This window comes from Pleurodeles waltl, chromosome 2_1 (genome assembly GCF_031143425.1).
Source record: "Pleurodeles waltl isolate 20211129_DDA chromosome 2_1, aPleWal1.hap1.20221129, whole genome shotgun sequence".
Lineage (NCBI taxonomy): Eukaryota > Metazoa > Chordata > Amphibia > Caudata > Salamandridae > Pleurodeles > Pleurodeles waltl.
Genome location: NC_090438.1, coordinates 640473027 through 640499893, shown reverse-complemented (window position 1 = coordinate 640499893; position 26867 = coordinate 640473027). Strand labels below are relative to the sequence as shown.

General features: G+C 47.5%; 1 protein-coding gene across 1 annotated transcript in view; it reads right to left on the bottom strand.

Moving 5' to 3' along the window:
- The window catches only part of PKD1L1 (polycystin 1 like 1, transient receptor potential channel interacting), a 1079023-nt gene that overhangs the window by 114200 nt on the left and 937956 nt on the right, over positions 1-26867 (bottom strand). The window contains exons 59-61 of the mRNA XM_069216140.1: positions 15466-15606; positions 13340-13474; positions 10891-11121 (exon numbers count right to left, since the gene is read on the bottom strand). Of these exons, the coding sequence (XP_069072241.1) occupies positions 10891-11121; positions 13340-13474; positions 15466-15606 (507 nt within the window). The remainder of the gene's footprint in view (positions 1-10890; positions 11122-13339; positions 13475-15465; positions 15607-26867) is intronic.

The window sequence follows — 26867 nt, the reverse complement described above, 5'->3', positions numbered from 1 at the left end:
AATGGTGGTGATGTTGGCATACTTAACCTGTGGGATATGTCTGCTGCGTGTCACACTGTCAATCACTTGATATGGAAAAGATGAGTGTTTGTCAATAGGTGCTTTCATGTGTCATCTTATTTGTCAAAAAGCATAGGGACCTTCACTCTTCCACCTGCATATAGTTGGAGAATTATTCAGATGGACAGCACTATGTAATCTGCTCTCTAAAAATAGACTGAGTGCTATGTCAATGAATAAGAATGTGAATAATCCTCTCTTGAATTAGACATATTTAAAAAGGGTTGACCTATAAAACACAGTCCCTTCTAAAATAAGTCTCAAATATTTACTTCTAAAGAGGACAGTAGAAGCCAGCAACGTAGGAGGGCTGACAGGTTCCCCAAATTAATTCACAAAAGAATACTTAATTGTGTCACTTCCATTAATAATGGATACATAAGCCTCCACAGGAAGAGAGAAATTGGTTATCCCATGAACAAAAGGTGGTAATCCGGTTTGCAAAACTGGTATTGAAAACAATGCGACTGTATCCAAGTTGCCCAACTGGCAGAACATCTTAGATAAAGGGGGAATAGAGGGAAAGTCTAAAACTAGAATGGATTTTCCAATAAAATAGTACAGGTGATCAGGGGAATAATGCAGGCCCCTGTTGCCCCTGTGGTGCTTGAGAGTCTCCAAACATTTAGGGTGGCAGCTCTCGAGGGGGCCGTCATTGGGCTCAAGACCAATGAATATCTCGAGATATGGAAGTCTCAGGGACCCTTCATCACATTCGGGCTGGGAGAGGGTGTATCGTTTTGCATTACGTCACTGTGAGTGATCATAAAACTCGTAGAATCCAGGATGCAATCGCGTTTAAACACATTACAAGCCTGAAGTATGCAAGGGAGGGACCTAACTGTTAAAAGTAATTCCCCTAGTTTCATCTGCAGAATGTAATGTTGCATTAAACACAGCGCTGCACCTTCATGCCAAATCAATTTAAAAAAGTAAATGAATGTGATGTCACTTATTACATTTCAAAACTGCAGGTTCACACTTCTTTTAAAAAGTTAACCTAGATAATATTGGTGACCACGTTGGTCAATGTTTTCTGATCATACCTGTGATGTAATTATTGTTATGGGCTACAATGGAGATTGAATATTTATTTCAACACTAGGAGTAAAGGCACTAAAACACGAATTTACAAAATGTCTTACAATATCATACAGTTTGATCTTTTTTTTAATCAAATTCTCAGGTTGTTAGATATATCTTGGGAGAGAGAGTCAGAAGACAAGTTCATCATACATATGAGTATCCTTTCCCATTCCTTTTCTCTCCTCCCACATTTCCATATTTTATCTTCTTAAGTCCATCCTTATTATTGTATGTCATTATTTAATCAGAAACACAAACAACCTGTAACTACTCCTCTGCCAAACTCCCTTGCATATTGTACAATCCCACACTTCTAATCAATGCAATCCACAACATGTGGTACTATTGATGACGCACACATCATCCAGTTTCTTCCCATCACCTTTCTCCATCTTCACTGCCTAACTCCCTTGCAACCTTCTCACTCACGGATGTTCCTCTCTCCTTCTCTGTCTTTGTATCTCTTCGACCTTATCCCTTCCTCTCAACCATCTAATTCAATCTTAAATAACCCATTTTCTCTCCTCTACCAATCATACCCTACCCTTCTCCCTCCTCACTCCTCCGTCCCTCCCCTGCCACCTTTGCTGTCCTCTTTCCTCCCTCACCTCTCCTTTCTCAGGCACCCTTTGATGATCTTCATTCTTTTCATTCTCAGTTCCCTCTCCCCCTACCTACAAACCTCCTCACAAGATCTTGATCAACTAATCATCCTCTATTCTGCTCTCAAGAGCCCTACACTCTTCCCTGCCTATCCCTTCTGACATTAACAAAGGTAACATGGCCTGTACAACTCCTCCCTTGAAGATCCGATTTGACATAGTTCAGCCTCATCCAACCCCAATCTCTATATACTCCCATCTTCCTTCACTGCATCCCTATATTACTCCTAGACTTATTTTCCATCATAACATATCAAGGATTACTACCTACAACATTCCATATCACGTAATCCACAGCATATCAGGTCATGCACCTAAATGCACAACATAACTGTTGGAAATGGCCCTTTTTGCACGGTGGTTATCCCCAAACTTTTTGCCTTCTTCCTCCTATTGTTTTCAGGCCTGTGTTTGCTGGTGTATTGTCTCTGCACACTTTATCACTGCTAATCAGTGCTAAAGTGCAAGTGCTCCCTATGGAAATTGTACTGTTGATTGGTTTATCCATGATTAGCATATTTGATTTACTGCTAAGTCCCTAGTAAAGTACACCAGAGGTGCCCAGGGCCTGTAAATCAAATGCTACTAATGGGCCTGCAGCACTGGTTGTGCCACCCACATTAGTAGCCCTGTAACCATGGCTCAGACCTGCCACTGCAGAGTCTGTGTGTGCAGTTTTAAAATGCCAATTCGACTTGGCAAGTGTACCCACTTGCCAGGCCTCAACCTTCCCTTTTAGTACATGTCAGGCACCCTAAGGTAGGCCCTAAGTAGCCCCAGGGGCAGGTTGCAGTGTATGTTTAAGGTAGGACATATACTAGTGTGTCTTATATGTCCTAATAGTGAAATACTGCCAAATTCGGTTTTCACTGTGCAAGGCCTATCTCTCTCATAGGTTAACATGGGGGCTGCCTTTAAATATCCTTAAATCGCAGATTCCCCTTGAGACCAGATACAAACATGGAGTTTAGGGTCTCTGAATTCCTAATGTAAAAATACATCTTTTATTGAAGTTGTTTTTTAAATTGTCGGTTTGAAAATGCCACTTTTGCTTAGACCATTCTGTGACTCTGCCCGTTTGTGGATTCCCCATCTGGGTCAGTTTGACAGTTGAGCTGTTCACACCGCTTCTCTAGACAATGATACAAAAGGGGGCATGCATATCCTGATGAGCCATTTGAGCTAGAGGGGAGGGAGGAGTGGTTGTTCACACCTGATAGGACTGTGCCTGTCTTCACACAATGCAGTCTCTGACCCCTGGTGTGCGTCTGGGGCCTGGCCTGACCAAGGAAGGATCTTGCAAACACTTGAGACTTTGCTTTAAAGTTTGCCAACTTCAAAGGCAGAATAGGGTATAAGAAGAAGACCCAAAACCCCAGACTTTTAGACTCTTTCTGGAATCAAGAGGAACCTCTGCCCAGGAGAAGAGCTGAAGGAGGAGTACTGTCCCTTTGCTGTGCTGGTTTGCTGGCCTGGCCTGCACTTGCTGCTTCTGCGTGAAAAGAGTGCAAAGGGTGAACTTTGCTGAGTGTCCTGCTTGAGAAAGTTCTCCAAGGGCTTGGAGTAGAGCTTGCCTCCTGTTGGAAGTCTCAGGGACACCAAAGATTTCCGTTTCCTCAACCTGCAGCACTGGCAACTGTGTGTTTTGTGCTGTTCAAGAGGAGAAACCACTGCGACGCCGCCAACTACGCCACTGGCCTGCACAGTGACCTGGTCTCACCGATTCCATCATCAGACAACTTCACTGAGTCTCTGCTCGCACCGCAACCTGTGGGCTCCGCACTACAGCATTGCCTGCTCACACCACAGCCTGGGCCTCCCCAACAACGACGCTTCTGCTGACACCAGCGCCACTGCCTGCACCGTGACCTATGGACACCGCTCGTGAGGAGCACGAAGCACCGTCCCGTCCTGCACCGCAGCCCTGGTCCATCGACGCCAGCACCATCGACTCCAGTGTCGTCACCAGGCATCCCTGCCTGCACGTGGACTGTGGACACCACTCATGAGGGTCACAAAGCACCTTCCTGTCCCCGCACCGCTGGCTTGGATCTACAGACGACAGCACTTCCGCAACGACGCTGCCTGCACTGTGACCTGTGGACAAGGCACGTTGCACCACCCACTTCACACCGCAGCCCTGGTCTCACCACTGCCGGACGCCGTCACTTAGCTGCTGACTGCACCGTGTCCTGTGGGCACTGCACGTCGCATCGTCCCACTCCGCAACACAGCCCCAATGCTATCCACGCCAGTGCTCCTGACTTCATCAGCCCCGAGTTCGATCTGCAACACGTGTGACTTCAAGGGCCGAGGACTCCTGCACCAACACCGCAACCCCGCTCTCCGGAGCTCACCATGAGGATCAAGACGCCCTCCAAATCCAAGGTACTGTTTGCAGGTCTTCCTGACACCGTAGCTGGCCCACTACGCTGTAGCCGGCCTGAATTGTTGGTTTTGTTGATCACGACGCCATGATATCCCCAGGTGGAGCTATGGACTTCAATGAACTGTATTTTTGAGTAAATCTTGCGGAATTCATATTTTTATTACTGTATGTTGGATTTTTATCATAATTGGTCTTGTTTTAAATAGATAAATAGTGGCTATTTTTCTAAAACTGGTGTGGTGTCCTTTTGTAGTGTTTTCACTGTGTTACTGTGTGTTGTGTGCAAATGCTTTACACATTGCTTCTGAGATAAGCCTGACTGCTCCTGCCAAGCTATTAAGGGGGTGAGCAGGGGTTATCTGAGCGGGTATCTCCCTCATCCTGACTAGAGTTAGGGTCCTTACTTGGACAGGGTGCAAACTGACTGGATGATAAGGTGCTCTGGTACGGTTATTGTTAGAAATGGGGTCTCTAGCTGGCAGTCTCTACACATCTCAAGCACCCCACCCCCAAAAAAAACTATTTATGATAATGTTTTTTGCACTGTGCACTTCTCTGGAGCAAACTCAAGTACAAGATGCACAGAACCGTATGGAACTTTAGTTCTGACCAAGGCTAACACAGGAGTGAATACATTTCAATGACATGAAGCACATTTAACCCCACAGAAATGACAAGGTGTTTGATTTACAAACCATGAAAAGTTAACAAACAGTTAAAGTTCAAAATTCAAATTACCAAATTAGTTGTAACTCAGTAGTCAATACAGGAAAGCGTTAGTCGATATAATTCAAAACAATTCAAAATCATAAAATCAAAGACCAACTTTTATAGAGTTGACTCAAAGTAAATCAAAGCAGACAATTCCAAATGAAGGGAAGCTAAGCTAAGGAAAGTCAGGAAAGTTGGGGAGAAGTCAAGCAGAAAGTGTCAGCACCAATAGCATCTAAATGCCAGTAATTTTTTGTTCCAAATAAAGAATCCTCAAGCAAATGGGGAAAGTAATCGCCGATAAGTTCATCTTCTTCGACCAAGAGAAAATGACATCCTCTCTAATGGCAGCAGAAAAGGATAGACAAAGTCTACACTGAATTAGTTAAAAACACAATTTCACAAAGTCGCTGAACCTAAACACAATTCCCATGAAGGGAACAAGTCAGGTTAGAGTACATTTCTGATAACTTAAGCTTTGTTCACTTCCCTAAATAACAAACAATAAGGTCACTGCTTAACAACTGTCAGCTCAATATCTCTAAGAAGATGATAAACTTGTTCCAAGATGCTCTCACACCCAAGTGCTTGTTCATTATTTTGCTCTCATTAACATGAGAAAGAACACAAAAGGTAAATCATTTATCATATGTGGCTGCCACCTTTCTCCCGTAATGAGAATAAGGAAAATAACACAAAGAAGAAAAGGATATAGCAACTGCACATCAGCCATTTTACATTGAGGCTTACATCGGTTACAGTTCACTTCAACGAGAGTAAATAACTCCGTGTGTTGCAGATAAATGTATGTGTAGAGCATTTTAACTATGAAATATTTTCTTCATTTCCTAAAGTCCTATCTTTTCTTATCGACATACTAGTTACCAACATGATCCCACAACAATACCTTATGTACACCATCCTCTCTCTGCAATGTTCACTATCCAACACCTTACTCTGCAACACATTAAACATTAAAGTTCAGTCAAAGGCAATACCACAACAATGGTCTCTCTCGACAGCCAATATACCAGATCTTTCCCAAAATCAGAGCATAACTATCCTTGGCTCTTTCCAACTCACACGCACTCAAGCAATACTCTAGCCACTCATACACTTACACAAAAGTTCAATAAGGCCCCCAACACAGCCCGCTATCAATTACATCGTTTGTTTTCAAGGTTGAAATCTCGTACCATGGCTGAAAAGCATTTTTTAAGGATTAGGTAGGAAAATATGTCAAGTAGTTTCGATCATTATTGTTGTCCTTCTCCTCATCTGTATTCTCATCCAAGTGTGCATCGCCTCTATCACAAACACCACTAAAGGCACGGGTACTTTCCAGGGGCAGCTCCTCCGCTATGGCAGAGAAGCGTCGCCCCCATGCCAGCAGTAGCAGCTGCAAACCTTTAATCCCTCGGGTGCCCGTGATAAGGTGGTTACGTCTCCTGCCATGGCACTCAGGCGCCAGGGACATAACCACCTCGTCATGCTATGGGCCCTTGGGGGGAGCGCTAGCCTGGCAACCCCCTCCCCGGGGCAGGGATGGAAGGGGAATCGCTTCCCCTTCCACCTCCGGCCTCCCTGCTGGTGTCTGATGACATCAGCGCACGCATTTCTCCTCCGATCACATGGAGGGGACGAGAGAAGCATCAAAGGAAAGGAAAGGCCTTTCCTTTGATGTCTCTCTCAGCATTTCTGCTGCCTGATCTTGAAGCGATCAGGCAGCAGAAATGCCCAGGAGACACCAGGGTTTTAATTTTTTTATTTTTTTATTTTATTTATTTACTCAAAAGGGGAGCGGCCCCTTGGGCAAGGGCCGCTCCCCAGGAGGGCGATTTATTTTAAGGCCATTTCTGCCCATGTCTGGGAGGCAGATTGACCTATTATAATTAGGCCGATCTGCCCCCGGGGGGGGGGGCAGAAACCACTAGACACCAGGGATTTAAAAAAATAAATAATTATACGTGGGGAGTGACCCCTTAGGCAAAGGTCGCTTCCCTGGGAGCAAAATTATCTTTAGGCCATTTCTGCCCCCCTTGGGGGCAGATCAGTCTATTTCTATTAGGCGGATCTGCCCCTGGGGGAGGCGGGGGGGAGGCAGAAACCACTTAGGCACCAGGGATTGTGTGTGTGTACCTGTGTGTTTTGTTTGGGGGGGCAGCCCCTTGGGCAAGGGTCGCTCTCCATGGGAGCACATTACTGTTGGCCATATCTGCCCCCGTGGGGACAGATTGGCCTATTTTTGGAAGGCCCTTCTGTCCCCAAGGGGGACAGAAAGCCCACCAATGAGCAGGGACGTTTTTTCTTTGTTTAAAAAAAGTGTGGGGACATGGTCATACCCCCACCTCAAGTAAATGGGGGCAAAGTTTTTCTGCCCACTGGCAGGCAGATTGGGCAATTACCCCCGATCCACTCCCCGGGGGGACAGAAAGCCTACTAGATGCCAGGGAATTTAAAAGAAAAAAACTGTGGGGTGATGGCTACCAACCAGTATGGGCATGGTTATGCCACCACCCCAACTTAAGAGGGTAATAGTCTCCCCTGCACACTAAAACATCTTATCCCACGGCAAGCAAGAGGACGTTTGATTATTCTGGGTTTTGGTTTTACATTTGGGACATGAGAGCTTGTCAAAGAATCAAAATCGTCCCACTTGGAATGGTGAGGGCTGCAGTTTTTGGACTTTGGGGCGCTGTCATGGTGAAAAATCCACAAGACCTAGACACATCTGAAAAACTAAACATCTGGGTGAGTCTAGTGTGGTGTGCTTCACATGCACCTCACACCATTTTCCTACCCACAATGCCCTGCAAACCTCCAACTTTGCTGGAAATCACCCATTTTTCTCCCATTTTTGTGATGGAACATTCCGGAATCTGCAGGTATCCACAAACTTCCTACCACCCAGCACTGTTGCATCTATACCGATAAAAATTCTGCCCCACTTGTCAGCCTAAAAATATTTTTGTTTTTTTTCAAACTGCCCTTTTGGACCCGTTTTGGTTGCCCCCTCAATTTTGAGATGTTTTTTACATTTCCCTGTCAGAGGCACATGGCCCACCTACACAAGTGAAGTAGCATTTTTACCGGGAGACTGAGGGGAACTTTGAGTGGTAGGAAATTTGTCCCGGTGCAGTGATCTCACACAGAAATGTGGGGTTCTTTTTAGCTAAATTTGAGGTTTGCTGAGGATTCTGGGTAAGGAAACACTGGGGGGGATCCACACAAGTCACACCTCCCTGGACTCCATTGGTGTCTTGTTTTCAGAAATGTTTGGGTTTGGTAGGTTTCCCTATATGGCTGCTGAGCCCACAAAAACAGGTAGTTTTGTATTTGATCATTTTGATGTGTCCACATAGTGTTTTGGGGCATTTCCTTTTGCGGGGACTAGGCCTACCGACACAAGTGAGGTACAATTTTTATCAGGAGATTTAGGGGAATGCTGGGTGGAAGGAAATGTGAGGCTCCTCTTAGATTCCAGAACTGTCACCGAAATGTGAGGAACGTGTTTTTTGGGCCAAATTATGAGGTTTGCAAAGGAATCTGGGTACCAGAACCTGGTGAGAGCCCCACAAGTCACCCCATCTTGGATTTCCCTAGGTGTCTAGTTTTCACAAATGCACAGGTTTGGTAGGTTTCCCTAGGTGCCGGCTGAGCTAGAGGCCGAAATCTACAGCTAGGCACTTTGCAACAAAAAAAAACTGTTGTTTTCTTTGGGAAAAAGTGATGTGTCCACGTTGTGTTTTGAGGCATTTCCTGTCACAAGCACTAGTCCTACCCACACAAGTGAGGTACCATTTGTATCGGGAGACTTGGGGGAACACTGGGTGGAAGGAAATTTGTGGCTCCTCTCAGATTCCATAACTTCCTGTCACCAAAATATGAGGAAAAAGGTTTTTTGGGCCACATTTTGAGGTGTGCAAAGGATTCTGGGTAACAAAACCTGGTGAGAGCCCCACAAGTCACCCCATCCTGGATTTCCCTGGGTGTCTAGTTTTCAAGAATGCACAGGTTTGGTAGCTTTCCCTAGGTGCCGGCTGAGATAGAGGCTAAAATTCACAGCTAGGCACTTTGCAAAAAACACATCAGATTTAAATGTAAAATGTGATGTGTCCATGTTGCGTTTCCTGTCGCAGGCACTAGGCCTACCCACACAAGTGAGGTACCATTTTTATCAGGAGACTTGAAGGAACACAGAATAGAAGAACAAGTGTTATTGCCCCTTGTCTTTCTCAACATTTTGTCCTTCCAAATGTAAGACAGTGTGTAAAAAAACGTCTATATGAGAAATACACTGTAATTCACATGCTAATATTTAGAGATGTGGAAATAACCACTGCATCTCAAACCTTATCATCTGCCCATTTTGGAAATACAAGGTTTCCTTGATACCTATTTTTCACTCTTTATATTTAACCAAATGAATTGCTGTACACCCGGTATAGAATGAAAACCCATGGCAAGGTGCAGCTCATTTATTGGCTCTGGGTACCTAGGGTTCTTGATGAACCTACAAGCCCTACGTATCCCCACAACCAGAAGAGTCCAGCAGACGTAACGGTATATTGTTTTAAAAAATCTGACAACTTACAGAGTAAAACGGTTATTTTGTTCACCTCAATTTCAATATTTCATTATTTCAGCTGTTATTTACTGTAGGAAAACCTTGCAGGATCTACACAAATGACCCTTTGGTAAATCCAGAATTTTGTCTACTTTTCAGAAATGTTTAGCTCTCTGGGATTCAGCATTGGTTTCATAATAGTAAAAATGGGGTATGTCCCAGTAAAATGCCAAAATTGTGTTGAAAAATTTGGTTTTCTGATTCAAGTATGCCTGTTCCTGAAAGCTGGGAAGATGTTGATTTTAGCACTGCAAACCCTTTGTTGATGCCATTTTCAGGGAAAAAACACAAGCCTTCTTCTGCAGCCCTTTTTTCCTGACTAATTTCATGGTCTCCTCCAGGGGAACCCACAAACTCTGGGTACCTCTATAATCCCTAGGATGTTGGAAAAAAGGAGGCAAATTTAGCTTGGGTAGCTTATGTGGGCAAAAAGTTATGAGGGCCTAAGCGCGAACTGCCCTAAATAGCCAAAAAAAGGCCTGGCAGCGAAGGGGTTAAAAATAAAACGATAATAAATGGTGTTTATTATCGTTTTGTATTTAAAGGGGCGGGACCATAGGGGATGACAGCCATGGAGGGGAATGCACAGAGCACTCCCCTCAGTGCGCATGTAAGTTTGGCTGGCCGTCTCGGGCTGGCCAAACACACATGCGCACAGGGTTCTCTCCAACCCGGCACTGTGTTGCCCAGGCTCCCACTGTGCCTTGGAGCGCCCAGCCAGGGCACTCCAGCCAATCATAATCCTGCTCTTAGCCTCGTCATGATTGGCCGCAGGGCAGGCTGGGAGCCCATGTTTGCCGTGCGGCAGAGAGCGGCAAAGAGCGGCAGTGCGGCGAGCACTGAAGGTAAGTTTTTTTTTTTATTCATATTTTTATTGTTTTTTGTTCCCCTCCCCCGCCATGCCACTTTGCCCAGTCGCCAGCCGCCAGCCGCGACTGGTACTTTCTGAACTAATGCTTCAGCCATGTTTTCTTTCTCCTGCTAACACTGCCTACAGAATATGTTTGTCTCTCTCACGAGGTGCGCGGTGATTTGGCACTCCAGATTGAAGATGTGAATCGCTTGCCCCTGTGACGCTGTTTATATTTTGCTACTCATGATGAACATCTAGTTCCCATGAGCTCAGTTAAGAACATTTTCAAAAATATGAAAAAGAGCTGTAACCCATTTAAGAAAGATTGTCATTGTCGGACGGTAAAATACTCTATGGTGAAAATGTATTACTTCTAGCTACAAAGTCAGGTGCACACCAGCATATCACAACAGCATTTAGTATAAAAAAAAGGCAGACAGAAGCAAAATGCAACATATGATAATAGTATTAAAGTAAAATAATATATCATAGGAGTACATACCATTCCGGTCCACAAAACTGTCATTATGATGAAAAACGTTCCATAATAACAAGCTACAGAGACTTGGTTGAGCTTGTAGAAAGTGGAAAATGTTTTCATCTCGCTGACTCCCAGGAAATACAATAGTACAGTTTTGCATGCTCTTGCAATGCTGCTAAAAGTGTAGGACTTAGACATGAACAGGAGGTATCCCAGGGTGGAATAAGCTGCCATGAACACAATACCAGTCACCTAGAAGAAAACAACCAAAACATGCAGCTGTTACAACTCATTAAAATAATGCAAAAACACTGGCAAAGCCTTTAGGTCTGGTCCATTTTACGTGAACGTGTTCTTTTCTGTAAAGCTGTGCATTGTGTGATGCCGTGAATGCACATAAAGGGCACACATGCGGACAGGTGGAAGGTGTGACTGAGAATTCAGACCTGAAAGTCTGAGACAGACTAATGACAGTCTGGGATCTTAGCAGAAAGATAGATTGGGAGGCCCTTGAGTAATTACCAATGGCTTTTAAGCCGTCAAATTTTTTTATTCCTCAGTCAGAGATCTAAAACAGCAGAGTATCTACAAAGCACAGCCTTCTGCTCCGTGGCACAATAGCAATAAACTGGCCCCGGCTGCAGGTAGGTGACTTTTGGTCAGTCCTGGTTTTACAGCCAGGCTCAACATGCCTTTTCAGAAGTATTTGAAACAATACTCCATGCGGTACTCGCGAACATGCTAAAGATTTGCATCATGGGATTCAAAGAACCCTTCACAAATTAATAGTTTCAACCACTGCCCTCAGCTATTCAAAATATAGGGCTACGAGTCTACTCCTATTTCACTGCCATACAATGTGCCTCAGCATTACCCTGTTCCACACAAAATTAAACAATTACACGGAGTTTATGTGAGACCTAACAGGCAGCGTGGACCATAAGAAGTCAACAGTACAAACACCTAAAATTATATCAGTAGTGTTAGATGTGATGACTATTAATTCTATTATGGTAGACTGTAAAAAGAACCTTAAAGGTGAGCCCTGAAATCATGGCCTCCGGTGTATCGGAATTGTCACAGATATGGGAACGTGTCAGATACTGACAAATAAGTTAGCTGAAGCTCCTGCCTTAGGTCAACAAGCTTCAACAGCCGTCTCCCATGGCACCGCTGATGACACTCAGTGGTTCAATCTCAAATCTCGAATTGTGAATCCATTGAGCCCTTCTCCAGTATAGCAGAGCTTCCAAACAGAAGAAAGGGAATCGGGAGAGCCTCATCAACTATAGTCTCATACATTTCGAATCACAGAAGTGGGTCGATGATTTTGCAGTCCATAGAAGAATTGAAAGTGACCATGACCCACTGATAGCCTACCTCAGGCTTCCCCAAGGCACCTCCGACAAACAAAATGCTCTTTGAAACCTGAACCATCAAAATTCGTATGTTACAACAAATAAGAAAACTATTGCCTGGCGCTGCACTGACAGTAAATTGGGCTTTGGTCAGCCTACAATTATTGTCATCTTGAATGCAGAGAACTTTCAGACATTAAAAACACTTGTAATAAAGAGAAAATTCCGAAGCTAGAAATTCTATAAAAGGCAACCCGTAGGCTAGGCACCCTCACATCCACTTCGACTTGTAGCCTCACGTAGAATTTCATCACATCAAAAAACAAATGGTTTGATGGGGAATGTTAAAAACTAAAGCAAAAGTTAGCAATTACTTTAAAATGCAGGCACATCATACCGGATGGGGAATTACGCCTCATTAAATGTAAGCGAAGTCACCTCCACATAAAACGCTTGGCTGGCCCTTAAAGATTCATTAAGGGTCAAAACACCCTGAGTTTCTAGGAGATGGTGAGTTATGACTGCAAAGGTTGTGTCAAAAATATAGATACCTGTGTTTCCCTTGTTGCTTGGTATGCTTTTTTTCTGTACAACGCAGCTGGTTTCAAGAAGAGAGAGAGCGTTTTAAAAGTTAACTCTGGCTCTATGAACCCGCATCTTACTTGAAGGTGATTTAATGACTACAAAAAGTGCAGCTTGCTGGCTTGCGAAACTCAGCACCTCAATGCATGTTTCACAATGTCAGCTCACTGAAAAGAATCTGCATACAACTCATGCCATAGTACTTTATAGAAGGTCACATAATAGTTGCTAGGCAGCGGTAAGACGGACTTCCCAAATTGATAACCATGTGTACATATGTATAAATTTTATTGTAACAGAAAGAGCATGTCTAGCCGTTTACCAAAGTCAAACAATTGAACATATGTTTCTGTACATGTATGTATTGGCGTGTTTCAAGTCATGCAGGTAGTTGGGAGGCGTAGCATTACACAAAGAGCCAGTGCTCCTGGGTACAGCATATCCAAAGCACACCAATCATTCCCTTACACAGCAAGAAGCGCGCGCAGATTACAGTGGTTCTCCTGGAAGAAAGGACTGATGCATCTTACCAAAGTCAAAACCACACTGGAGAAGGAAAGGCGCAGCAGCGACACACAGGGCGCCGTCACTTTGTGGATGCGGAGGAGACGAATGCCCTTCATTAACATAAGGAACACGATGGCCCCATGCAAGGAGCGCGCGCACTACAAGAAAATAAACAACAGCGTCTCAGTGTGTTTCCAACCAAATAAATTACAATCTCATCATTCAAATACTAAAAACTAAACAGAGGCCACTGGGGATTTAAACGGAAACATTAAAACAATGCAATTAGCCTTGCCAGGAAATCCTTCTTCAGTACAGCATTTTCATGTAGGTTTTGAATTAAGGAACCCTCAAACCATCTGCCCATTTCTCACCTGACTAAACTCATTGTGTGATAAGGAGTGCAATTTATAAATATAATAATTCGTTCAGAATTGCACTGTTTTAATTCCACGAGCAAAAACAATGTTTGAACAATACGTTTTTCATCTTTTTTAAATGTCCCCATGTGGCTGGAGACCTCTCAATTTCACTGATCAATGGGCATGCCTGTTATTTCTAGTACAGAAGACCAGTAGCTTAAGTTTCCATAAAATAATGGGACAACAATTTGCAAAGCAAACAGATCTCACAGATTAAATCTCCGAGTCTTCACTGAAGCATTTGGAATTTGGAAGCAGCTTTAATTCCGCTAACCTTAGTGTCAATTGGTTTGACCAGGATCTTTGCATTGTTGCTCACGGTTGTTAATGAAATATGTAAATTCAGGCCTGGCTGGCTTGAGCCAACATGGCTTCAACATCTCTTGCTCTCGCTGAATAACCTAACCCATTCAACTGCCAAGTGTCTGGAGGTGCTCAACACCTAAATGAGCCTCTGAAATGAGGCAGAAATTGAACAGTAGTGCGTGAGCTGCCGCAAATAGGTTGATCTAGCGCTTTTGTATCACACAGAAGTTGTTTCTTTTGCTCTTAACTGTCCTTCAAGATGGAGCGTGTGAATTTAACTTTGACAAAGTGAAATGGTGGGGTGGCCCAGCAGAAGAGAGGGATTCCTGCTCTGAGGGTAAAGAAGGGTAGTGGTGGATTACATGGGGTGTCTATCTAGATGACAAGGCAGGAGACGCTAGATGATGTGATTCCTGCAGCAATACCAAAGCTGTGGGGGAGAGAGGGTCTGAATGGCACACTGGAAAGTTCCAGTTTGGAAGGGAAGTGAACTTATGAGATGGTAGCCGGTAAAGCCCAAACCAAAGAACTGTTTACTTTTGCCTCTCAAGCAACATAATCCATCCTCTTTGCAGTTCCTAGGAGTAGTCTCTTCCATGTGAAAGGTTGCAGGAAATGATAAATGAAGCTCACCTGCACTCCCCTTTCCAGAAAGCTGAGAATGACTGACCATAGCTTTAAACAGTGCCAGTGTGTGCGAGGTTTTATTTTTATTTCAAACGTCAAAACAATTGTGATTTCTTCAAACCTAGTGCAATTGCGCTTTAGAAGATGGGAATAATTTGCTTTAGCATAAGACGTCTGTAGCCCCTTGTGAGTAGTCCTTTTCCAAGATATGTGAAGGAAATGGTTAGGCTGAGTTAGCCTTTGTGCATGTCAGGTAGGCAATGGTTCAAGAGCAGACGCCGAGACATTGTCCGAAGCTAGGGAAACTGCCATCTCTCTCATCAGAAGGGGAAGTGTACACAAGTTGTACAGACATTATACAGAGTAGGCCTCTTTACCGCGCCCTGAATCTAGTTCATTCCTTTTGTAACATATCACCTCCCAACCATGCAGTAGGGCCTGGAAATCTGAACATGTATAACGAATAGCTAACCTCCAGTGCGGCAGACCAGCACAAATCACTTCAGTGGAGCCTCATAGGATAAGCATAAAGACAATGTATGCAAATGATGGGAATATCTATTTTTTTTTAGACAGCGAATATTGAAAATTGTGCCATTTCAAAAGAAAAACAGAACGAAGGAAATAGAAATGGTCACTGCTTTGGCTGAAGATTTTCTTTGGGAGCACTGGCACTTCTTGATGAGACTGCAGCCTCACCAACTCAGAACCAAGACAGTAACAGCAACTTAAAGTGACACGAAAATCCTTCTCTATAGTTCTTGTCATTTAATAATGCATGAATTTTCTCTTACCTGATCCCATGAAGAGATGAGACTAAGGTCTACAAAGACCCTGAAAAATCCTCTTTGCAGACGATCAATTATATCCACTGCCAGAATTAAACGATAAACAAAATATGCATAGTAGCACAGACTAAGCACGATTATGAACACCTATGAATATGAAAACAATAAAAGCCATTTAAAAAAAAAGTACACGTGATATGTTACATCACATTATGATGCTTTCTACTATAAAGCAAGTATGTTCCTAAAGCTATAATATCTTAATTGCAGAAGAGAAAGAAAATGTTCTGAAATCAATAACTACATTGCAAATTAGTGTTACACAGAGGATATCCACTAAACGTGGAAGAGTAAACTGTGCCGTAACAGAGTTAGTGTATTAGTAAGGCCTGTCTCCCCATGGGTTTATGCATGTTCTAGTATTTGTCCCTTTTACAGAGTGCTTCTGCAAGATCATTCTAAATCTGGGTCCATAAACACTATCTGTACTATGGGTGTTTGAAATTATGTTTGTGCAACATTTATCATGTCACTGATGACATTTTGTATACTAAAACAACACATGATTTGCGGCCAGAACTCAGTTTTCAGGGTTTTGAACTGCCCTGGAAGAACTGATGAAGACTCATTTGAACTCAGCACTCGAGAGTGAAAGCCTCACAACTGATAAACTCAATGATTTAAGAGGTCAAATTAATTGGTCTCAAAATGTACCAAAGTGGTACATTGCACTCAGGAGAATCAGTGTGACCCTTGCATCACATGGATATACTAGTAGGATCCTCTAGCATCCAATGATGAAACATGCAAATGGCATGCTTCATCATTGGATCCTCACACACTGCACTTAGGGTGTGTGGGTGGGCACAACACAGTTTTTAAGCAGAACTCTTACTGAAACCTAAGTGCAAGCTGAAAAAAAAAAGCCTTCAGGATCCTAATTCTCATTTATTAATAAGGTCCTTAAGCTGGGATAAAAACAGTGGGATGTTCAATGGGTGCAATGACCCCTAACATCTATAGCTCAGTGAGGTCGACATGTTTCAGCGTGTTACAAGTGCCACTCAGGGTCAGTAGGCTTTCTTCAGGACCAGCTCAATCCGTAGAATTCCTACAGATTGTGGTGAATACCAAATTCTAATGCTGATTTACACAGTGCGCTAAGCATGAAGCATGCGGTCATACAGACCATATAGGACTTTTTCCATCTAATGGTCTCTAAAATAGAAAACACAAAAGCATTTTGTTATGGGGTGAATAAAACCTCTGTTCATGAAGGGTGAATAACACCCCTGTTCATGTAATTGTCTCAAGCGTGTGCACACTCAAATTATCGTGTACAAAACAGAGTATGCCGTCATGTGAGTTTACTCCCAGACGATAGACAGAACACATACATTGTTAGAAATGGGGTCTTTGGTTGGCAGTCAGGTTACCCCTGTTCAAGCAAGGACCCTCACTCTAGATAGGGCAAGTCACACACAATCCAAATTATCCTGTGCCCACCCTCTGGTACCTCGGCACTGAGCAGTCAGGCTCAACTTAGAACTCAATGTGCAATAATCATACAATCGTACAATCATACAATAACACAATATAGCACCACAAAAATACACCACACAGTGTTTAGAAAAATATATAATATTTATCTGGATAAATGCAGGTCAAAACGATTAAAGATGCAATTAGTAAATGTTGAGATATCACTGAAAAGTGATATAAAGGGGGTCAATACAACACTGGCGGTAAAAGCCGCATATCGCCGTGCAGAAGACCGCCAACACACCGCTGCAACTGCGGAATTCTGCCACGGTCATTATGACCCAAAGGCCGGAATCCACCAAAATCTAGACACCCACACAAGTCCACCACACCAAAGGTCAGTGATAAACTGGCGATAACAAAACCTCCACCGTCACGCCAACAGGAATACGCCAACACTATCACGACCCACGAATCCACGCAGCGGTCTTTCAACCACGGTATTCCATTGGCGGTACACACCGCCGCGCTCAAACTACACACACATATACAAAACACTGCCACATTGGACAATTCAAAATACACACACCTGAGACACATACACACACCACTCCCACACACCCAATACAATTTAAAACACACACCCACATCACCCACAAACCCCTACGACCACAATTGCGACTGAAGACCACAGAGAGACACCACCATCTACAAACCGGCATCCACAGGCACTCAACACCATCACTCACACAACATACACGCACCTCACACAACACACCACTAAATATCACCCCACACATCACAACACACACCACCCCACACATCACCCACACCACCCCATGGCACGGCAAAGACACGCCAGGTTCTCTGAGGAGGAGCTCAGGGTCATGGTGGAGGAAATCATCCGGGTAGAGCCACAGCTATTCGGATCACAGGTGCAGCACACCTCCATAGCTAGGAAGATGGAGCTATGGCGAAGAATAGTGGACAGGGTCAACGCAGTGGGACAGCACCCAAGAAATAGGGATGACATCAGGAAGAGGTGGCATAACCTACGGGGGAAGGCGTTCTGTGGTCTCAAGACACCACATCACAGTACAGAGGACTGGCGGCGGACCCCCACCTCCTCCCCCACAACTAACAACATGGGAGGAGCAGGTCTTGGCTAGTCTGCATCCTGAGGGCCTCGCAGGAGTAGCTGGAGCAATGGACTCTGGTAAGTCAAATCTTTACTATTACATCCCCCACCCTACCTGCATACCATCACATACCCCCACCCTCGTCCTCACCCCCATCACTCCTACTCCTCACACAAGTCCCAATATCACAAACCACCCATCCCAATACCAAGCCCTGCATGCAACACCAAAGCATGGACACCCATCACCAAAGCACGGCCACTGCACATACCCATACAACCCCCTAAACAGACATACAGATGCAATAATCATGCCTTTACACCCCTGCAGAGTCCCTACCCAACGTCACCGGACAGGAGGGTCCAGATATGTCCACTCCACCCACAGAAGAGGCCCAGAGTGATGGCAGCAGCTCTGTCCAACTGGATCTAGATGACCAGCCCGGCCCATCTGGGACCTCAGGACAGTCGGTTCCACTCACACTGGCACAGGCCACTTCAGAGCTTGCCCCCTCTGGAAACACCAGCACAGCACCCACCCAGCGGGCCCATACGTCTGTCCCCAAGACACGTCAATTAGCAGTGTGTCCACAACTACAGGGAACCCAGGATAACCCACCACCCCAACAACACCAGGGACCTGGGGGCAGTGGTAGTGGGCACACAGTTCAGGGGACAGAGGCCCAGGAACACAGTGGAACTGGGAGGGCTTCTGTGCAACAGGGGGAGGACAGGCCCAGGGAACCCACTCTCCACAAGGCCCTCTCCAACATCATGGGAGCCTACCACCATTCCCAGGAGACGATGGCAACGGTACTGGCCAAGTTTCAGGAGACCCAGTGGCTGCAGGAGGAACAGTATTTGGGCTTCACGGAGGAACTCAGATCCATCAATTCCACCCTGGGCACCATTGTAGGGGTGCTGAAGGAACTCATCAACACCAGGAGGGTAACTGTGGCACAACAAGGGCCCCCTGACACTAGCCTGGACGATGAACTGCCCACCACCTCCGCTGGCGCTAGTGGACAGAAGGCACCGCCACAGGACCACCACACCAGCACCCCACCCCCTGCAGATGGAGAACCACCCCGCAAACGGTCCCTGAGATCCAGGACAAAGACAGAGAACGATGCCAAGACCCCCGCCAATATATGAGACCATCCTGATTGTCATCCTTTTGTCCCACCTTGTCACCCTGTCCATACTTAAACTGCCCCAGCTCCACTTCATATGCCCCTTTGGACAATGCACCTCTGAGACTAATAGACTGGACTCTGCCATGGACATTCTTCCACCATCACCCCTCACCATTTTACAACCTCCTCCAATATTGAGCACTTAAACACCCTTAAAGCACAAAACAATCAGGAGTCTGTCTGTGATTTCGAAATAGTGTATTAGCAATTACAATGGCAAAATGCTTTTTCAAATGTAATGTCAACATACCTATGTCACACAGCTCTAGTCCATGAGGAAACAAAGCAGATGTCACACTGTGGGACTCACATCTGTGAAATCGTAAGGGAAAGTGACAACTCAGTGACCATACACTGGGTGAAAATGACAGACAGATAAGAGGTAGTGGATTAAAATCAGATGTAGCAGGCAGTGTTGTCTTCTTACCTGTGTCTCACTGGAAGTATTGCATGATCATTGTGTTCCTGTTGTCGATGTCTTCTTCTGCTTCCTCATCTTCACTGTCCACAGGGTCCACAGCTGCCACAACACCTCCATCTGGACCATCCTCCTGCAGAAAAGGCACCTGCCGTCGCAAAGCCAAGTTGTGAAGCATACAGCAGGCCACGATGAACTGGCACACCTTCTTTGGTGAGTAGAATAGGGAACCACCTGTCATATGGAGGCACCAGAACCTGGCCTTCAGGAGGCCGAAGGTCCGCTCTATAATCCTCCTAGTTCGCCCATGGGCCTCATTGTAGCGTTCCTCTGCCCTTGTCCTGGGGTTCCTCACTGGGGTCAGTAGCCATGACAGGTTGGGGTAACCAGAGTCACCTGCAAATGGCGAGGGACAACTGTTAAAAGACACACACTGACTCATAGGGTCATCCACAGACCCAGACAACTATTCCCACTGATTTGGGTCCAGGTGCTCACCTAATAGCCACACCCGGTGCCTCTGGAGTTGACCCATCACATAAGGGATGCTGCTATTCCGCAGGATGTAAGCGTCATGCACTGAGCCAGGGAATTTGGCATTAACATGGGAGATGTACTGGTCTGCCAAACACACCATCTGCACATTCATGGAATGGTAACTCTTCCAGTTTCTGTACACCTGTTCACTCCTGCGGGGGGAACCAAGGCCACATGTGTCCCATCAATGGCACCTATGATGTTGGGGATATGTCCCAGGGCATAGAAGTCACCTTTCACTGTAGGCAAATCCTCCACCTGAGGGAAAACGATGTAGCTCCGCATGTGTTTCAGCAGGGCAGACAACACTCTTGACAACTTGTTGGAAAACATAGGCTGGGACATCCCTGATGCTATGGCCACTGTTGTTTGAAATTACCCACTTGCTAGGAAATGGAGTACTGACAGCACCTGCACTTGAGGGGGGATTCCTGTGGGATGGCAGATAGCAGACACCAGGTCTGGCTCCAACTGGGCACACAGTTCCTGGATTGTGGCACGATCAAGCCTGTAGGTGATGATCACATGTCTTTCCTCCATTGTCGATAGGTCCACCAGCGGTCTGTACACGGAGGATGCCGCCATCTCCTCACATGCCCCAGCGGACGGTGCCCATGGAGGAGAACAGCGAGCAGAGAGTCAACCAACTCTGAGGTACGTAAACACAGCTTACTCTGAAAATATGCATAAATCGAAATTTGCCTGTATGAGTGGTTAGGCAAGGCCTAGGTATGTGTGACGCAGTCAAAAATAATGCCATGTGGGCCCCTGAAATGGCGGCTGCCTGACCTGTAAAGTGGGACAGGGGGATATGAGGTAACTGCGCTGGCGTTCTACACCGTTGCGGTAGGCGGTCGAAGACCGCGGCGCAATTCTGCATTGGTTAACATTGGGCACTATGTGTCCCAGAAGCCAATAACGATGTACGCCGGCGGTGACTGTACGCACCGCCGAGGACGTGACTGCCATTTTCTATCTGTTCAATCACTCGATACCTGATCTTCGACAGGAGAGGACCTACACTGCAAGTGCTGCTGTAACCTCAGTCTGGAAGAGACAATGGCTCGTGTGTCTGAGGAAAGGGCCCCTGCCTTCAGCACGGAGGAGTTGGAGAAACTAGTGGATGGGGTCCTCCCCCAGTACACGCTACTCTACGGTCCTCCAGACAAACAGGTATGTACACTGTGAGCATGCTGTATGGGCAATGCCTGTGTGGAGTGTGGTGGATGAAAGATGGGGGGGGTGAGAATGAGGCGTGCATGAAACGACGGTGAGTGCATGTGCGTCATGGCAAGGGTAGGGAGGCGGACCAATGACTGTGACGGTGCAGTTGGTAATTACTTCTCTTTTACCCTGTACTATTCCTGCAGGTCAGCGCCCACCAGAAGAAGGACATCTGGCGTGCCATTGCCAAGGAAGTCCGGACCCTGGGGGTCTACCACGGACGGAGCACCCACTGCCGGAAAAGATGGGAGGACATTTGCCGCTGGAGCAAGAAGATGGCGGAAGCCCAGCTGGGGATGGCCTCCCAACGTGGGAGGGGTACCCGTCGCACCATGACCCCCCTGATGTTCAGGATCCTGGCGGTGGCGTATCCGGACTTGGATGGGCGCTTGAGGGCATCACAGCAGACACAAGGGGGTGAGTACACTCTCCTTCTGCTTCAGCGCGCATTTTAGGTGTCTGGGTGGGGGAGGCGGGCTGTGGATTCCCCTAGGCCAGGGCAAGTTTGCTAGTTAAGTTCCCTTCTTCAGGCAGGCCCTTTGGCACCCCACCCCACCTGTGTACAGTGCCAACTACACCTAGTCAGGCTCCTGTGACATCCATGTGTGCAGAAATCGGCCATAGCCTTGTAAGCCATGTCCCAGGGATTGAATAGTGGAGCCCAAGTGCGCGGCGTAGTGCAGGGGGCTTCTGTGTCTGTTGTGTCCGCCAACGGTAGCGGTACTGCATGCACTGAACATGTTTTTCTTCTGTCTTCCGCCCCCTTTTTGTGGTCTCCCTGTACTTGTGTGCATTAGCATCATCAGGCGGAGGAGCAGTGGCACCGGAGCAGGAGGGAGCTGCATCCCACATGGCCCTGGAGGGTGACACTACTGATTCCGAATTCACCAGTGGGTCGGAGGGCGAGGGGAGCTCCACGGCGGGGGACAGGAGCTGACACCAGCGAGACAGACTCCTCCTCTGATGGGAGCTCCCTTGCGGTGGCAGCACCATCTGGCCCCCCGCATCTACAGGTACAGCCGCTACCCCCTCACCAGCACCACCCTCCCAGCAGCCCCTCAGCCTTTGCCCCGTGGCCGCTCACCCAGGAGGGTGGGCATCACCTTCGCCCTAGGCATCTCTGGCCCTGCCCCTGTCACCCCTGCTGCCCTCAGTGAGGAGGCCATTGACCTCCTCAGGTCCCTCACTGTAGGGCAGTCTACCATTTTGAATGCCATCCAGGGTGTAGAGAGGCAGTTGCAAAAAAAACAATGCATTCCAGGAGAGCTTTTCAGACTCTGGCCTCAGCACTGATGGCAGCCATTGTCCCTGTCTCTAGCCTCCCCCCTCCAACTTCCTCCACCCAGACCCACACCCCTGTACCTCAGCCTCTCCCAAGTACACCATCAGACCAGCATGCACACACCTCAACCCACAAGGGAAGCTCTGGCAAACATAAGCACCAAACATCCCACAGGCACTCACGCAAGCATCACACACATGCAGACACACCAACATCCACTGCCTCCACTGTGTCCCCCTCCTCCCTCCCAGTCTCGTCTCCACTCACACCTGCATGCACTTCATCCTCAGCCACTACGTCCATCACCAGCACACCCAGCACCACACCCCGCTCACATGCATTCACCACCCCCACTGCCATTCACACATCCCCTGTGTCCTCTCCCAGTGTGTCTGTGAGGCCACCTCCCAAGATACACAAACGCAGCCACACACCCACCCAACAGCCATCCACCTCACGACAGCCTCCAGTCCATGCACCTTCACCCAAAGTCACCAAACTTACACCGCCTACAACCCACTACCTCTTCCTCCACTCCCAAACCCCCTCCAGCTACCCCTCCCAGTGTTCCTAAGAAACTTTTCCTGGCCAGCCTTGACCTCTTTCCATCACCTCCCCCACCCCGTCAGTCTCCTAGGGCCCGACTCTCCAGGTCCCAACCTAGCACCTCAGCCACAACATCGGCGGGACCAGTGGTGCCAGTAGTCACCGGATTATGGAGTGCACCAGGCAGCAGGGCAGACAGTGTGGCACGGAGCCAGAGCACAGACAGTCCCCCACCTGTCAAGCATAAAAAGTTGGAGAGTGCCCAGCGGGAGAGGGGAAAGAAACCAGCCACCAATGCCGCTCCCAGGGGTACAGTTGGGAGTGTGGAGACAGCTGCGACACTATCCAAGGGGGGAAAGGGGCACAGTAAAACTGGCAAGTCTGGGAAGGTCAGCACGGCGGACAAGACCGCCACCAGCCCCGCTGCCCAGGAAGCGACCGCCAGCAGCAGCCCCGCTGCCACAGACAGGACCGCCAGCAGCCACACTGCCCAGGAAGCGACCGCCAGCAGCAGCCCCGCTGCCACAGACAGGACCGCCAGCAGCTGAACCGCTGTGAGGACACCGCCGCCAGCAGCCCGCAGGGCAGAACAAGACCGCCAGCAGCTGAACCGCTGCCCAGGACACCGCCGCCACAAGCACCGCTGCCAAGGACACCGCCACAGGCACCGTTGCCCAGGACACCGCCGCCACAAGCACCGCTGCCAAGGACACTGCCCAGGACACCGCCGCCAGCAGCCCCGCAGGGCAGAACAAGACCGCCAGCAGCTGAACTGCTGCCCAGGACACCGCCGCCACAAGCACCGCTGCCAAGGACACCGCCACAAGCACCGCTGCCCAGGACACCGCCGCCAGCAGCCCCGCACGCCAGTCAGTGCAAATGATTCCGACGCTACTGAGTCCGCCATGGGCAGGATGAAGCACTCTGGGCACAAGGCCCCCTCCAGAACCAGTGGAGAGATACATCCACTACCTCAGTCCTTGGCAGGATGAAGCACTCTGGGCACAAGGCCCCCTCCAGAACCAGTGGAGAAAGGCATCCACTACCTCAGTCCTTGGCAGGATGAAGCACTCTGGGGACAAGGCCCCCTCCAGAACCAGTGGAGAAAGGCATCCACTACCTCAGTCCTTGGCAGGATGAAGCACTCTAGGCACAAGGCCCCCTCCAGAACCAGTGGAGAGATACATCCACTACCTCTGTCCTTGGCAGGATGAAGCACTCTGGGCACAAGGCTCCCTCCAGAACCAGTGGAGAGATATATCCACTACCTCAGTCCTTGGCAGGATGAAGCACTCTGGGCACAAGGCCCCCTCCAGAACCAGTGGAGAAAGGCATCCACTACCTCAGTCCTTGGCAGGATGAAGCACTCTGGGCACAAGGCCCCCTCCAGAACCAGTGGAAAGATACATCCACTACCTCCGTCCTTGGCAGGATGAAGCACTCTGGGCACAAGGCCCCCTCAAGAACCAGTGGAGAAAGGCATCCGCTACCTCAGTCCTTGGCAGGATGAAGCACTCTGGGCACAAGGCCCCCTCCAGAACCAGTGGAGAGATACATCCACTACCTCTGTCCTTGGCAAGATAAAGCACTCTGGGCACAAGGCCCCCTCCAGAACCAGTGGTGACTGTTATCCACTTGTGAGACTGTGGCTTTGCACTCCCCAGGATTGAACAGTGGACAAACCACCCACTGTAGAGACTTGAGAGACTGTGGATTTGCACTCCCCAGGATTGAACAGTGGGCAAACCACCCACTGTAGAGACTTGTGAGACGGTGGCTTTGCATTCCTCAGATTGAACAGTGGGCAAACCACCCACTGTAGAGACTTGAGAGACTGTGTCTTTGCACTCCCCAGGATTGAACAGTGGGCAAACCACCCACTGTAGAGACTTGTGAGCTGTGGCTTTGCACTCCCCAGGATACATCAATGGGCATGGAGCCCCCTCGTGGATCTGGCATCGTGCACTCAACCGGCTGAGGTGCCCCCCCCTTCCCTTCCCCCTGAGATGCCTGTTTTATTTCTATCTGATGCCCCTGCAGAGTTCTCTCCTTTTTGATTGGGTATTGAGTGTGGGCCTCGCCCATGCCTTTTGGGCCCAGTGATCCACGGACTATGATGGTGGAATCCCTTGGACTTGTGTTCTTGGTGCATATAATTGTGTATAGTATAAATGTATATATCTGTATATATTTTTGATTCATGTCTTGGAATATATTATTCGACTCATTTCCTTTTGTCCTTGCATTCTACCAAAGGGGCGTTGGGGGGGTGTTACTGTGATGTATCAACATGTACTTGTGTGTGTGTTGTAGTGGGTGGGGGTTTTGCGTGTTGTGTGTGTGTGTCACTGTTTTTTCCCTCCCCTGTGTCGTAGGTGCAGTACTCACCGTTGTCTTCGCGGCCGGCGTTCGTGCTCCTGGTAGAGGAGCAGGAAGATAAAGGCTGGCAGAATTTGGAGCTCCGGTTCCATGGCGTCCTGGTTCCTCGTGGGGTGTGTAGAAGGGAGGTGCTTGTGTTTGTTTGTACCGCCATGGCGGTCAGAGTGTTAAAGTGGCTGTCTATGTTGGCGGTTTCCGCCACAATCGTAATTCATTTTTTTTTACCGCCGGCCTGTTGGCGGTTTTACTGCCACTTTAACTCCAACCGCCAGGGTTGTAATGAGCACCAAAGTGTCTTAAGTCTTTTTGAAGCAAACAAAGTCTTTTTCAAGCACAAAGTACCTAGTTTGCGTGAAAAATCTCCGCAAAGAGCCGCAGAGGAGGAGAAGCTTGAAAACAAAGGGGGTGTGCGTCGATTTCTTGGGCCGCACAGAGCGATGTGTCATTTAGTTTCCTAGCAGGGACGGCTGTGCATCGATTTCCGGCGCTCAGTCATGGATCCTCTTTGGGTTGCGGGGTTTTCAGACACCCCGGGGATGGTGCGTGGATTTCCTGCACTGGCAGGATGAAGTCACAGGAGATGTGTTGATCCAGTGGGCTAATTTTCTACCGTATGGCAGGCGCTGCGTCTCTGAAAGTCGGGCTGCGTCATTCCGGGTCAGCTGTGCGTCAAGCCAATGGGCCGTGCGTCAAGCCAATGGGCTGTGCGTCTAAGTTCCAGTCGTTACGCTGGCGTTGCGTCAATCTTCTCATTGCAAAGTTGGGCTGTTAGCCTATGAAGGGGAAAGGCTTCACAGCAGTGTAAAAACAAATTTAGAAGTTTTACACTACCAGGACATGTAAACTACACAGGTATATGCCCTGCGTTTTGCCTACACAGAACCCTGCCCCCATGGGTTACCTAGGGCATACCTTAGGGATGTCTTATATGTAGAAAAAGAGGAATTTTAGGCTTGGCAAGTACTTTTAAATGCCAAGTCGAATTGGCAGTGGAACTGCACACAGAGGCCTTACAATAGCAGGCCTGAGACAAGGTTAAGGGGCTACTGAAGTGGGTGGCACAATCAGTGCTGCAGGCCCACTAGTAGTATTTAATCTACAGGCCCTTGGCACATATAGTGTCTTTTAATAGTGACTTATAAGTAAATTAAATAGTCCATTTGGGTCTGATCCAATACTACCATGTTTAAAGGGAGAGAGCATATG